This window comes from Somniosus microcephalus, chromosome 1, assembly GCF_052327205.1.
Source record: "Somniosus microcephalus isolate GS21.2 chromosome 1, FLI_Smic_1.0, whole genome shotgun sequence".
Classification (NCBI taxonomy): Eukaryota; Metazoa; Chordata; class Chondrichthyes; order Squaliformes; family Somniosidae; genus Somniosus; species Somniosus microcephalus.
This window is the reverse complement of record NC_140987.1, coordinates 115,165,118-115,179,871: the sequence shown is the minus strand read 5'-3', so window position 1 is coordinate 115,179,871 and position 14,754 is coordinate 115,165,118. Positions and strand designations below refer to the sequence as shown.

General features: G+C 45.4%; 1 protein-coding gene across 4 annotated transcripts in view; it reads left to right on the top strand.

The window, feature by feature from the left end:
* Positions 1–14,754, top strand: part of LOC147124305 (kelch domain-containing protein 3) — a 173,869-nt gene that overhangs the window by 137,258 nt on the left and 21,857 nt on the right. For 3 of the 4 annotated variants that reach the window (XM_085984818.1, XM_085984829.1, XM_085984840.1), the window contains one exon: positions 14,385–14,472. The exons of the other annotated variant lie outside the window; for it this stretch is intronic. In XM_085984818.1, the coding sequence (XP_085840944.1) occupies positions 14,385–14,472 (88 nt within the window). The remainder of the gene's footprint in view (positions 1–14,384; positions 14,473–14,754) is intronic. 4 annotated transcript variants of the gene reach the window in all.

Genomic DNA, 14,754 nt, shown 5'->3' with positions numbered 1-14,754 from the left:
AATGGGATAATCTGAGCCACTGTTACATCATATATTCCACCAGTCCAATTTTGGAACAGCATGGGAGAACAGATGGATAATTTATTTTTTAAATGTCTTTTGGAATTACTTTCCATTTTAATCACAATTGTAAGACAATTACCTCATTACAAGTCATTGTAACACACTCAATCTTTCATTGCAAAGCTATTAATTTTAATTTTTGAAATGCCTTTTCTGGAATGAGTGATTAAACAGACATGCCCCCTCTCTGATGATCACCTGTCAATTAGACCAATTTCAGAAATAAGTTCTCTATGTAGTTGGTCTGATTTGGGGTTTATTCAGTTTCAAGCAATTCTGAAACAACAGGATCTTGAGAGGAAATCATTACAGAAGTTTAGAGATAGGCTCATTACAGGGGTTTGATTCTAATCAGTGCATGCAGGTGTATCCGCTTACTCACAGCTACAGCAAGAACGATCTGGGACCAGCCACATGAGCTGTGCACCAGCTGGAATTGTTTTACAAATGTATAAAGTGCCTGCTCTGCTGCCTTTAATTTGATGAAGCAGTTTTATTGACATATGCACTGATTAGAATTGGTCCATAGAGCAAATATACTTTCTTTGGATTGGAGAGCACTGGATGGAAATTTTACATTATTTAAAATAATATGGTTTAAGCCTGTGCCGACCCATCATTAGGAATTTTGGGAGCTTCCGGCAAGGTCAGTCATGGGAGCACCCTACTCAAAATTTTAAAAATTAACTAATATTGCAGTCTGTGCCATCAGAAGTTTTCACAGATTAGGCAACAAAACAAGAATCTCTTTTCATGGGCTTTTGGTACAGGTGGACTCATAAATGTTGTTTGTTTTCAAATTTCATAACTCGTTGCCATTTGGGAAGTGCTACTGATATATCAGCTGAGAAATTTTGGAATCTCTGCACCAGGAGTGCGTGTCTGCATAGATCACGGGGATGGGGTGATATGCGTAATAATGGTGGGGGCCAATGCTATTTATGGTGGTACTGGGACACCCACTCTGTAGGGACACCAGAATTCCGGAGTGGCATCTGTTGGGGTTGAGGGGGGGATGTGGGGTTGGTGGGGGGGGAGTAGGCCAGTCTGGCAAAGTGACCAGAGAGAAAAGAAAATTCTCCTGAACTGCTGCATTGATGACTTGTCGCTATCCTAATGGCAATCAATCTCTCTGCCACTGGATACAGTATTGTAGGTCCCACTTACAGCTGTTCTCCTGCAAGCAGGTGTACATACCGTTGGCTGTAAGGTGGGCAGAACTAGTGAAATTTCCAGGGGAGCCCTCCAATCCCACTTCCAAATATGACATTACAACAGAGGGAGGGGTAAGCACACAACCCCCCACCCCCCCCCCCCGACCGGAATTTAGGAACCAGACCAGAATTGGGGAGGAATCCCAGAGGAAATGGATTCTTCCCCACATTCCTCTACATCCTCAGCCCACTTTGCACGAAGTCTGTACTCAAAATAGGCCAGAATTTCTAAGCAGTAATTTTTTTTCTCCTTTATTGCTCTCGTTTGCATGGTCTCAACTTTATTTTAACTTTTATAATCTTTAAATAACTCATTGCGAGAGAATCAGTTGATTGGCAGCACTTGCATTTAAATGGCCTTAGTGAAATAACATGTCTGTCCAATTGTTTTAAGAGTCTTTCAAGGTTTCACACTGAACAAATAAATAGAGGCCCAGCACTTTGTAAATTGGCCAGTTGAGTCAATCTGGGATACTATTACCTATCTCCTAGTAACCAGCTGGAGAACAGCATGGGCACAGCCATCATGCCAGCCCATTTGCCAACTTTCTCAGTCAAGGATGGTTCATTGGGTGGATGGAGAATCAAAAAAGGCAGGGAAACAACCCAAAAATATGATTTTGAAAATAATCTTTCCTAATGTAAAACAAATAAATTTAAATTATTTTTGTCCTAAAACATTGATCCCACCCCAAATTGCTACTTATTCGTTCAAAGACAAGTATATGCATCAGGATGTTATTTGGTTGAAGACGCCACCAAAGAGTTTAGTTGTTAACATCAGCACATCTTGGTTTGCTTGTGATTGTACAGATTAAAAATTGGCCTGGTCTCATCTAGAATCAATTTTCAGAATGTGGGTTTCATGTCTGCTGGAAAACCAGATCTTAATATTGTTCTGTAGCCAGTGAAAATTGCTCCCACCTCCAAAATTGGCAGTGGGACCAGAGACATGAAAATAATGTTAAGTAAAAACTTTTGAATCTTATAATACCTGTAGAAATAAATTGGTTAGGATAAGATAGAATATTGCATTTAGTCAGAAAAAAGTAAGATCATTGTTCAAATAAAAAAAGAGAATGGACCAGAATTTGTGGCGGGTAATAACAGCAAATTAACAGTGTTCGCCGTTATTACCCCTTTGAAAGTGACCGCAACCTCAGGACGTAGCGCATGCGCAACTAAACACGGAAATCCTGAAGTTGTGGTCAGTCGTTCACTGCTCCGACACTGGCTGCGCTGTGGCAATACCACCATCCCTCTCCAGAGCAGAGACAGCAAAGACAAGCTGCTCGCAGAGGCAAGAGGAGGGGGAGAAGGGTACTCAGCAGGAGGCCTTTACACCTAGAGTCTTCAGGGAGCACTTCTCCTACCTGCACCTAAGCCAGGAGCAGTGTATTCGGCGGCTCCGCTTCACCAAGGAGGTAGTCACAGAACTGTGCCACCTCTTGGAACCAGAGCTGCAGCCTCAGACAGGGCGGCGAAGGCTCTACCAGTGGCCCTCAAGGTGACCATGGCCCTGAATTTTTTCGCCAGCGGATCCTTCCAGCTGGAACAGGCGACATAGCAAACATCTCGCAGTTCGCCGTCCATTGCTGCATCTGAGAGGTCACAGAGGCTCTGTATTCTAGGAGAAGGGACTTCATTGTCTTCTCTCTAAACAGAAAGAAGCAGGAGGAGTACGCACGTGGCTTTGCCAGGATATCGGGCTTCCCTATGGTGCAGAACGCCATCGGCTGCACGCACGTGAGTTTGCGGATGCCGCATATCAATGCTGTGATGTACCGTAACCGCAAAGGCTACCACTCACTTAATGTACAGTTGGTGTGCGACCACGCCCAGCACATCATGATGGTGAATGCCCGCTATCCTGGCAGCAGTCATGATGCCTTCATCCTGCGCCAGCAGTCTTCCAGCCACAATGTCAAACCCGAGGGTGGCTGCTCGGAGACAAGGGCTATCCGCTCAACACCTGGTTGATGACTCCCCTCCGCAGCCTTACTATTTGTGGCCAGTAATCATATAATGACAGCCATGCTGCCATGAGGAACCTCATTAAGCAACGTTTTCGCTGCCTTGACCACTTGGGAGGAGCTCTCCTGTACTCAATGGAGCGGGTGTCTCAATTCATAGTGGTCTGCTGCATCCTCCACAACTTGGCCATCATGAGGGCACAACCCTTTCCACCAGGGGTTTCGCGACCACCTCAAGGAGGAGGAGGAGGAAGAGGAAGTGGAGGAAGAGGCAGAGGAGGAGGAGAAGGAGGAAGAGAGGAGGCAGCATGCAAATCCCCATTCCGGATGAACTGTCCATGAGCGCATCATCAGACTCTGGTTCCCCTGAATGAAACCCCAGATCCCCGTTGCTCAGCACTTCCCCACCTTACCATTCCTCTGTCATGGAATAACACAGCGTCCTCTTGGGCACAATGCTGAAATGAAAGCCACCACAAAACATAATTTATAAATGATTAATCCCAGTGTGATGGAATATGCTTCACTTGCCTGGATGAGTGCAGTTCCAACAACACTCAAGAAGCTCGACACCATCCAGGATAAAGCAACTCGCCTGACTGGCACCCCACCCACCACCTTAAACATTCACTCCCTCCACCACTGGTGCGCCGTGGCTGCAGTGTGTACCATCTACAAGATGCACTGCAGCAACTTGCCAAGGCTTCTTCGACAGTACCTCCCAAACCCGCAACCTCTACCACCTAGAAGGACAAGGGCAGCAGATGCATGGGAACACCACCACCTCCAAGTTCCCCTTCAAGCCACCTGCCATCCTGACTTGGAAATATATCGCTGTTTCTTCATCTTTGCTGGGTCAAAGTCCTGGAACTCCCTCCCTGACAGCACTGTGGGAGTACCTTCACCACACAGACTGCAGCAGTTCAAGAAGGCAGCTTATCACCAACTTCTCAAGGGCAATTAGGGATGGGCAATAAATGCCGGCCTTGCCAGCGATGCCCACATCCCATAAACGAATAAAACTAAAATTACATTACAGAGTCAACTAATCACCCTTGTGCATTCCCTTAGTGTCTGTCTTTCATGTTCCTTTGCCTATTCTAGTGTCCTACGCAGTGCTACCCTAGTGGATGCTGCACGGCTGGTGGAAGACTGCTGATTTTCCATGGAGGAAACTGCAGATGGCCTTGCAGGATGACCTCGAGCAGCTCTGGCCCTAGAAGGCCCGGCTGTAGACTGCACCACCTCGGCATGGGTGGCAGCAATCTGGGCTAGCTGGCTGACAAGCATCTGCAATGGCACTGGTCATCTTTAGACAGGGCAGCAGTTTCTTGCTCCACGGAGCCACTGCCACTCCCTCGGGGTGGCGCCTCAGCATTCCTAGCCATCTGTTGGAGGACAGATTGCTGGACTGCTGTGAGACCCTGCAAGTCCCTTTCCACACTTGTAAACCCAGCCACGATGGCAGCAGTCTGAGCTTGCGTGGCAGCAGCTGAACCTGCATGAGAGCAGTCTGAACTTCCACTGCATCACTCAGATGTTGTGTCGCTTCCGCTTGTGCTGTAATGGAAGCTGCAACATCGCCCATCACACCCAGCATCATGGTTGGGTCCACAAGTGATCTAATGGAGTTGCCCATCACTTTCATCCTGGAAATCATGGGCTCCAAGCTCTACGCAATGCCCCGAGCAATGTTGGAGCCGGCCTTCTTCTGAAGGCTGCCCCATCGAAGTCCCCATCTGAATGCTCTGCAGCAGAACTCGTGTGCGACCTCACCCTCCGGGGAAGCTGGTACCTGTGCTACCCTTTCTGCCTGGCCTGGCTGCAGCCCACTCATGCCCGGTGACTCACCACATGCTGTTTCTACCTCTATACTACCCTCTAAAATTTGCGCAGTGCCATTTTCTGAGCTGGTGCCTACGAGTGTCAGATCGAGTGACGGTGTCTCTTGTTCTCCATCACTATCCTTCTCTACTTCTTCCTGCGCATACTGGGCTGGTGACAGTAATTGGGTATCTAACAGGAGAAAGGCACAAGGATTGGGTTGTGGTGAGGCGGGGGGGGGGGGCGGGGGGGAGGTGCGGGGTAAGCAAGATGTGCATGCAAACACCATCAGCAGCTTGTAAGTGAGAGGAGATTGTGGGATGAGGGAGAAGTGGAATGTGAGAAGAAGGATTAGGTATGAGCATACCGTCATGATCAATGCTTTCAGCCTTGCTGATCGCCATGGCCTCAGCGACAGCCCCTCCAACTATCTCCAGAAATGTCTTCGCCAGCTGCGTCAGGTTCTGCAGCCAAGCTTGCTCACCGCCTGTTTGCTCCTGCTTGAGACGGTTGTCAGCTACCTTGGCCTGAAAGAGAAAGCGAAATGTATCAGTGAGTATGGTGCAATATGTTTGGGCGATGTGCCTGTTGATGGTTGAATAGCTGGCATTGTTTGCAAGGTGTGAAATATGGATGTGAGGCTTGCAGCAATGGTAAGTGTGTAAGGGTGAGGTGAAGCTATGATTGTGAGGTATGAGTCATGATTGCTAGAGATTGTTGGTAGGTGAGTGTTGGAGTGTGGTGCACTGAGCAGTGTGCGAGGCTAATGGTGCAGTTGTTGGGATATGGCATTTGAAGATGCATTCACTCACCTTGATCACTCGTGTGAGGTCATTAAACTTCTTCCAGCACTGTATCCATGTCCTGGGGGGAAAGATAGGTGGCATTGACTGTTTCAGCGATCTCTTCCCACTGCCTTCGAACAATGTGTCTGGAAGGTCTCCTGGCCCCTGCGGGTAGAGGACATGTCTCCTCCTATAGACCCCCTACATCAAGGCCTCCAGTGCTGCATCGGAGAACTGAGGTGCACTTTCTCTGCCCTGTTGAGACATTGCTAACTTCCAGCTCCAGTCAGAATGAGGTACTTCACTTACAAAGCACCTCCCCTTTAAGAAGTGCAGACAGCTTTTCACTCTGCAGGAAACCTTTAAATAGAGAGCAGACTTTCCACGATATTGGTCCCCCTGTTGATCGCTGAGCCAACCAACAGCACGTTTAGCGCCGGGCTGAACACTGCAATCATGTTAATGAGTGGGCAGCATGAATTTCACGTGCTGCCTGCACTACTTTCAACAGTGGCAGATCGCGCATCGTGATCCCCGCGCCTGTTTTTGGGCCTTATCCAATTTAGCCCCCCCAAGAGTCTGAAAGAAAATCATCACTGCAATCATTATGCAAGTAATTAGTATGTTTACCAGAACTGTAGGTTCTCACTAGTTGCTGCTAAATTGTGCTCAATTATGCCATTTCCCTCAGGGGTGAAAGAGCAGGATTGTTGATAATTACATTATGTCATTATCTTTAGTGAGGTGGGAGGGGGTTAACATGCATTGCTTTCTCACTTTTTGTCTGTCTCTTTGTGTCACTATTTATCTGTCTTTCTGTCTTGTCATATCATTTATATGACCAAATATTTAAAACTTATGAAGTCTACTAGCAGAATAATCTTTCACTTGCCTTCTATCATCGTGCTTTAACATTATTTTAAAACAACTGCAGGGTTATAATGTTCTGTTTTTATAAGGCAAAGGGAATCATGCCTGGAAAGATGCTGATGCTGATGCTGGATGCTGATATTCCTTACAGTGTGGTACCAATACAGACTCATGACTGTCTATTGTTCATATCACTTGAATATCCTTCATATTAAGAGCACACAGTACATTATAAGATGATCTTCCAGTTATCAGTACTTTTCCTGCAAATTTGACAAGTCATTCTCCAATAGCAAAAATCACTTAAACAATCTAATGCCTTATTTATTATCTTGTGGTTTGAAGTACAGAAACCACAGATCCTTATTAATACTAATTGTTTAGACCTTTTGGGTGAAATTTTCCAAAATCCTGCACCACTGATGGATCTTCACATGCAGTGAATGGCTTATCGGAAAATTGGCACAGTGCACCCTTCACCCAGTTTTCCCTCAAGATGCCTATATACATCATAGGACCCTGATTTGCATATTAAAGGGCCTACCGCTTGAAACAGGTGGATGCTTCCACCACCCAACGGCCAGAGCAGCGGCGTTAACGGGGCAGTAAGTCTGCCAACCCCATTTTGAGGTGATTAGCGCCTTGTTAATGCCGATTGGCCAAGTTAAAATCGTCCCCGTTGCTCTTTCAGTGAAGGTACAATTCGAATTATTTCCTTGCCTCTTACTTTACAAAATTTCCCCATGTGATGCCTGTAACTGCCAAAAATAAGGTTATAAACTGCACACAGACCTCTATCTATAACTTCTCTAATCGACACTTGTGAGCAACTAGCAAAGATTCTTCCACTGAATTTTACTTCACCTACAATATGGTTTCGGTCATTTTGCGAATTGCGGGTGCAGTGCCCATCCCACTCCTCTGTGGTATCGCATGTTGTTGCTTCAATGAGCTGTATCTGTGCCATAAATGACATTATTTCTTGAACTTGTTCATAATTGTATGGAAATGACCTGGCTTGCCGTTGGCCTTGAAGAAAGCTGCCCACAAAGATCTAGCAATCTCTGTGGCGTTGATTTCACCTTTCCCAATGTTAATTTGATTCTGGCGCCAAGTCCAGGGGATCTCCAGCGTCCAGTAACAGTGATGTCATCATGCAGGCTAAGTAGCCAATCACATTGAAGAATTCTCACAGACAGCAAACCAGGAAGTAAAATGCACTAATTATCCTTCACTTTTAATACATTTTACAGAGAGCAAAATAAAGACTGGGATATACATATGGGATTAAGGTAGAAGCTGAAATATCATAAACAAACAGTAAAAAAAATTATATTAAAAAATATGGAATTCTTATCATAATGGAAAAATTTGACATTTCACAAATATAAAATTAGTTTTTCAGGGCCAGAGAGGTTGTTCAGCAGTAATTATGACTTAGTATGCCGTTAAAAACCCAGTTACACCTCATTGAACAAGGCTTAACTTTTTTCAGGAGCTTTTAACAGCAAGATTAAAATGTAAAAGGGGAAGTTCTCGTCAGTTCAGTGATTTCTAAAGATTGCCATCTGCAGGGTCTTCAACACCGCGCCCTGTGGAGGAGTAGGGAATCACTGACAGCAACTTCTGGTTTTCTGCATTTAACTGCAAATGTGCGGACGCCAAAAGTTGCTGTCATTTTCACAGGGTAATAACGGTGAATGCTGACAGTTTTGCCGTCATTACATGTCCCTGGGCTGGGGGAGGAGACCAGTGACTCCACTCTCAATTACTATCCAGTGATTTTCAATGGAAGATTTTGTTTCTGTGGATGTTGGTTAACAATAGGATTCGACTTAGCTGTGATGGGTCCCCTCCCCATGGTTGAACAGCCTACCCACAGTTATTGTCTAGGCTAAAACAGAATAAATAGCCATTTGGGCAAGGTACTGGAGAGCTGCCAGTGCAAATGGAATTGTAATCTAGCAGGAGTCACTGCTTTTTGGAGAGGTGGGGATAAAAAGGAAGGAAAAGAAAACAATTTAATTGTGCAGTGTGATTTTCAGGTCTGCTGAGTAATTATTTGTGATTATTTAATGTGTTTCTAAACACTGTGAGCAGCCAGGAGGAAATGGTCTCATATGGTGCAGGAAGCTTAAGGACCAATTTTCTCCTTCGTCTCACAAGCAGAAACAACAAGGGTGACAAACAGCACTATATCCACCGAGAACCTCGCTATAACTATTCTTTAATTAAATGTGGGGAAATCAAGAAATGGGAACATTATGCTACTGCCTCACCACTTCTGATGTGACAGTATCAGCACAGTGGGGCAGATCTAATAAAGAACCATTGGTTACATATTCAATGCTGTATTAATGTTGCCTCATCTTCATAACAGCATACCATAAAAATCATACAATGCAGACAACAGGGACATAAATACGACACTTGGGAGCAAGATTTCCTGTTTGTTATTCATGGTGAAATTATAAATGTGTTCTTCATACTTTAATTTACAATTTCACTACAAATAGCAAACTCAAGAAATTGTTCTCTATGGTTTGATTACAGGTCATACATCAAACTGCCCCCCCCCTCAAAAAGAGGGCACTATGATTTTTCCAACAGCTGTTTGGGTGCCGTGAGACCCAAGTCATCAGAAATTATGAACGTGAAAGCAACTTTACAACTGACATAAAAGAGATCACGCACTTGGAAATAGGGTCAATATAGTGATCGTTTGTCTTGCTAATTTTGGCAGCTGGAAGTACACACAAGCTGTAGGATGGGAGTGCCTTTAAATTTTCTATCTGGGGCAGGAGGATGAGTAGGAAGCTCTGTTGGATGCCAAGGTAGTGAGATAACATCAGACCCAGACAGACATTCCTGGACCTTGCAATGTTTCTGGAGGCCCCGGTTTAGCATGGTATTCGTCGGAGAGGGGTGTCACCTACTGGAAAGGTATCTGAAGCCATGGTCCCATGCCTCCACCAAGCTACTGGATGATGCTCTCTCCATGCCCGACTCTTATGCTTCCTGTCCTGCTTTCCAGTGCTCAGTGCTTCCACCTTACTGCTTCCATCATAGTACCTATATCCACCCAAGTGGATGAAACTAGGCCTCTGCATGCTAAGCCCTAGAATTGTGACAGGGTACCTGATGAGGTACTTGTTGCAGGTTCCATGAAGGGTCCAGTCACTGCTTGTTGTGCCATTCCAGTGATGGCATAAAGAGAAACAATCATAGGGAAAATTAGGTTAATGCCTACTCATGGGCTTGCATCATCACTTTCATCTTCATCTGTAGCATTACTCAAGACTGGGAGGAAGGAAAAGAAAGAGAACAATAAATGCGCAGTATGGACTTTCCCACCCACTTCACCATCTCCTGCTACCTTTCTCAAGTTCCATTGCTGCAGTTGTATTGTCCTTTCCTTAAGCAGAGCCACTTGTACTGCAGCAGTTTGTTCTCCAGTAGTGGTGGCCTGCCTTCTAGTAAAGCCTGTCTTCTCTTACAGAGACTTTACTGTTCTTTCATGCATTAGAACCTTGCAGTTACTTGTGTGAAGTATCTGTGACTTTAACCAGAGTCAATCCTAAATCAGCATGACACTGTACCAAAGGAAAATACTGCGGATGCTGGAAATTTGAAATAAAAACAGAAAATGCTGGAAATACTCAGCAGGTCAGGCAGCATCTATGGAGAGAGAAACAGAGTTAACGTTTCAGGTCGATGACCTTTTGTCAAACTGGAAAAAGTTAGAAATGTAACAGATTTTATGCAAGTACAGAGGCAGGGAAAGGGGGAGGGGAGGAAAGAACAAAAGGGAAGGTCTGCGATAGGGTGGAAGGCAGGAGTGATTAAATGGCAAAAGGTATGATTGTACAAAGCAAAAGGAGATCGTAATGGGGCAAGTAAAGAAACAAAAGATGGGTCTAGAAGAGGTGTAAATGGGTATAACAGAATCATCAACAGCTGCCATCTGAAAAAACAGGGGCAGAGGTTATGGTCACACCCAGCCAAGAATGGTCAGCACCGTCTTGTCCAAGGGGGTGAGGTGAATATAGGAATGTGAGGTGTGCCTTGTGTTTGGTACAGATTGTTGGTAGGTGAGCGATGGTGGGGTGGAGGGGGCGGAGAGGCGGTCATGCAATGAGCAGTGTATGAGGCTAGTGGTGCAGTTGGTAGGGGACGGCTTTTGAAGATGCAGTCGCTGACCTTGACCACTGGTCTGAGGTCATGAAACTTCTTTGGCACTGGAGCCAGGTCGTGGGGCAACACTGCTGGTAGTGACGGCCTCAGCGATCTGGTCCCACATCCTTCTTTCTGGAGGGCTTCCTGCCCCACTGTGGGTAGAGGACCTCTCTTTCATTGTTGACCTCTTGCACAAAGCTGGAGTGCTGCGTGTGAGACCCTGGGTGCCCTTTCCCTGGCTTGTTGAGCCATTTGTGTTAGTGCTGAAGCACTTTTACCATTTTTTTATGTGCAGAAGTCAGTTCAGCTTTAAGAGCTGAATCATAGAAATTTACAGCACAGAAAGAGGCCATTTGGCCCATCATGTCTGCACCAGCTGAAAAAGAGCTATCCAGCCTAATCCCACTTTCCTGCTCTTGGTCCATAGCCCTGTAGGTTACAGCACTTCAAGTGCATATCCAAGAACTTTTTAAATGTGATGAGAGTTTCTGCCTCTACCACCCTTTCAGGCAGTGAGTTCCAGACCCCCACCATGCTCTGGGTGAAAAAAGTTCTCCTCAACTCCCCTCTAATCCATCTACCAAATACTTTAAATCTATGGCCCCTGGTTATTGACCTCTCTGCTAAGGGAAATAGATCTTTACTATCCACTCTATCTAGACCCTGTGGCGACACGCCACCACTGGACACAATCCGCTCACGGCGGTACGGACAGTTTAAGCAGACGCCCCCAACCGGGGGCCCTTTCCTCCAGCAACTTGTTTCCCACAGGGACAGGCTGCCGGGAGCACTTCCTGCCTGGGGAGTATTTAAGTCAGGCGCGGGCTCTTCCAGTTCCTGTTTTGCCATGAGTCTGAAATAAAAAGCTGTTCTGATTTACTAGCTCTGGTCTCGACTCCCACGTTTGCCGCGGTATCTCAACAGCCCCTCATAATTTTGCACACCTCAATTAAGTCTCCCCTCATCCTCCTCTGTTCCAAAGGAAACAACCCCAGCCTATCAAATTTTTCCTCATAGCTAAAATTCTCCAGTCCTGGCAACATCCTCGTAAATCTCCTTTGTACTCGCTATATTACAATCACATCTTTCCTGTAATGTGGCGACCAAAACTGTAGTGTTTTATACATTTCAAGCATGACCTCTCTGCTCTTGTATTCTGTGCCTCAGATAATAAATGAAAGTATCCCGTATGCCTGCTTAACCACCTTATCTACCTGTCTTGCTACCTTCAGGGATCTGTGGACATGCACTCCAAGGTCACTCTGTTCCTCTACACTTCTCTGTATCCTACCATTTATTGTGTATTCCCTTGCCTTGTTAGCCCTCCCCAAATGCATTACCTCACACTTCTCCGGATTGAATTCCATTCGCCACTTTTCAGTCCACCTGACCAGTCCATCGATATCTTCCTGCAGTCTACAAATTTCTTCCTCACTATCAACCACACGGCCAATTTTTGTATCATCTGCAAACTTCTTAATCATGTCCCCTATAGTTTGGAATTATTTTTAATGCATTTTTTTCAGAAGGTAATTGAGCTCTAACAGCTAAAGACTGCCTATTTTTAAATTATTTTTATTTTTTCATTTTACAACAACAACTTATATTCATTTCGCGCCTTTAACGTAATAAAATGTCCCAAGGCGTTTCACAGGAGTTTTATATATAAAAATTGTTTGACACCGAGCCTTGTAAGGAAATGTTCGGGCAGATGACCAAAAGCTTGGTCGAAGAGATTGGTTTTAAGGAGCGACGTAAAGGAGGAAAGAGAGGCGGAGAGATTTAGGGAGGGAATTCCAGAGCTTAGGACCTAGGCAGCTGAAGGCACGACCGCCAACAGTGGAGCATTTAAAATTGGGGATGTTCAAAAGGCCAGAATAGGTGGAGCGCAGAGGGCTGGAGGAGATTACAGAGGAGGGGCGAGGCCATGGAGGGATTTGAAAACAAGGCTGAGAATTTTAAAATTGAGGTGTTGCTTAACTGGGAGCCAATGTCGGTCAGCAAACACAGGGGAGACGGGTGAGCGGGACTTGGTGCGAGTTAGCACATGGGCGGCAGAGTTTTGGATGACCTCAAGTTTATGGAGGGTAGAACTAGGGAGTCAAGTCTAGAGGTGATAAAGGCATAGATGAGGGTTTCGGCAGCAGATACGTTGAGGTAAGGGTGGAGACAAGCGATATTACGAAGGTGGAAATGGGCGGTCTTAGTGATAGAACGGATATGAGGTAGGAAGCTCAATTCGTGATCAAATATGACACCAAGTTTGTGAATAGACTTGGTCAGTTTCTGGGGAGAGAGATTGAATCAGTGGATAGGGAACGGAGTTTGTAGCGTGAACCAAAGACAATGCCTTTGGTCTTCCTGATATTTAATTGGTGGAAATTTCTACTCATCCAGTGCTGGATGTCAGACAAGCAGTCTGATAGTATAGAGATGGTAGAGGGTTTGAGACTGCTTTCTAAAATGACAGGCTAGCTTTAAGACAACGCTGCCTCACTCCTGGGATGCTATGGCCACACTACGTTGGGCCTCCTGCTGAGAGTACCGCCCGAAACAACGCATTGCATGGTAGGTTCTGCGCTCCATTTAAATCAGCAGGCAGCACCAGAATAACGGTGCTGTCTGTGCTCTTTTTACGGGCGGGAGTTAACCTCGCCCCGCGGTGGCACCGGCCATTTTCCCGTGTTATCGGATTTCTAGGCCACTAGGTTTATTCCACAGAACCCAAAAACAATTTTACCTCTGACTTCCCCCTCCGGGTGAGTTTATTAAACATTTTCCAGTATTGCATACATGTCCTCGGCACATTGCTGCTGCTGTTGGTGGCCTCAGCTACCTCTTGCCATGCCCTGCGTGCCTTCATGACCTTCCTTCCATGGCAGGGAGACAGGGCTTTCATCCTTTGCTGCACCTCTTGCAGCAGCTGCTCAATGGCTTCGTTATCAAAGCAGACTGTCTTTATGCAATCAGCCCCCCTTAATAACCAGCTGATGGTTTGCACAATGTTGTTTTTTCACTCCTGTCAAGACATCTTCCTACTTGGCACTGTTACTTTAAAAATGATCTGCTGGCAAAACTTCTCAGAGGTATTGAGCATATTTGGATATTTGGCTGCAGTTTTAAGGCTTCCACACTGTTCACCCAGGTTGGGCTGCACTGTTTCCACCACAGGCTCTCCCAAAACCCAATGTGTACCAGCCCCAATAAGCAGCCACAGGCCGATAGCAGGCATCTCAATATTTCATGCCCACATGACTGCTCCCAATAGGAGGACTCAGCACCTGTCCATGTAACTCCCATGACAAGTGAAGTATCCCCTTCCTTAGACTGTACTTTTAGTGCTTTACACGTAAGCAATTGGATTGGAGATATTTTAAGATAATCATCCTGTTGGCAAGGTCTTTAAAATCATTTAAGTGGAAAATGGTCATTGATTCTGTGCAGTTTCATTTAATTAAAAAGAAATTATTTTCATTAAGGTTTTCACCTACAAGGATCCCTAAGGTAAAATATGAATTGGCAGTATGCCCATTTCCTGCACGAACAGACTCACCACCACCTGTGCCAGTAAGTAAACCACATTTAGTAATACCTCTTAATTGTGTCACTGATTGGCTTTTGCTAAGGATATTGATGATTTATGTATATTCAACTCATAATTTTGCTTTAGTACTTTCTTTTGTGAATGCTGTGCTTATGAAGGTCAGGAGTTGAAGGATGATAATGCACTTTCCATTTTGGGCACTCCTGCCCCAGGTTCGCTACAGAATAAAGCACTCTATCCCCACAACATGTCCCTCAACCCTAATCTCAGAATAATACTCCATACTGCATTACTGTGACATTCTT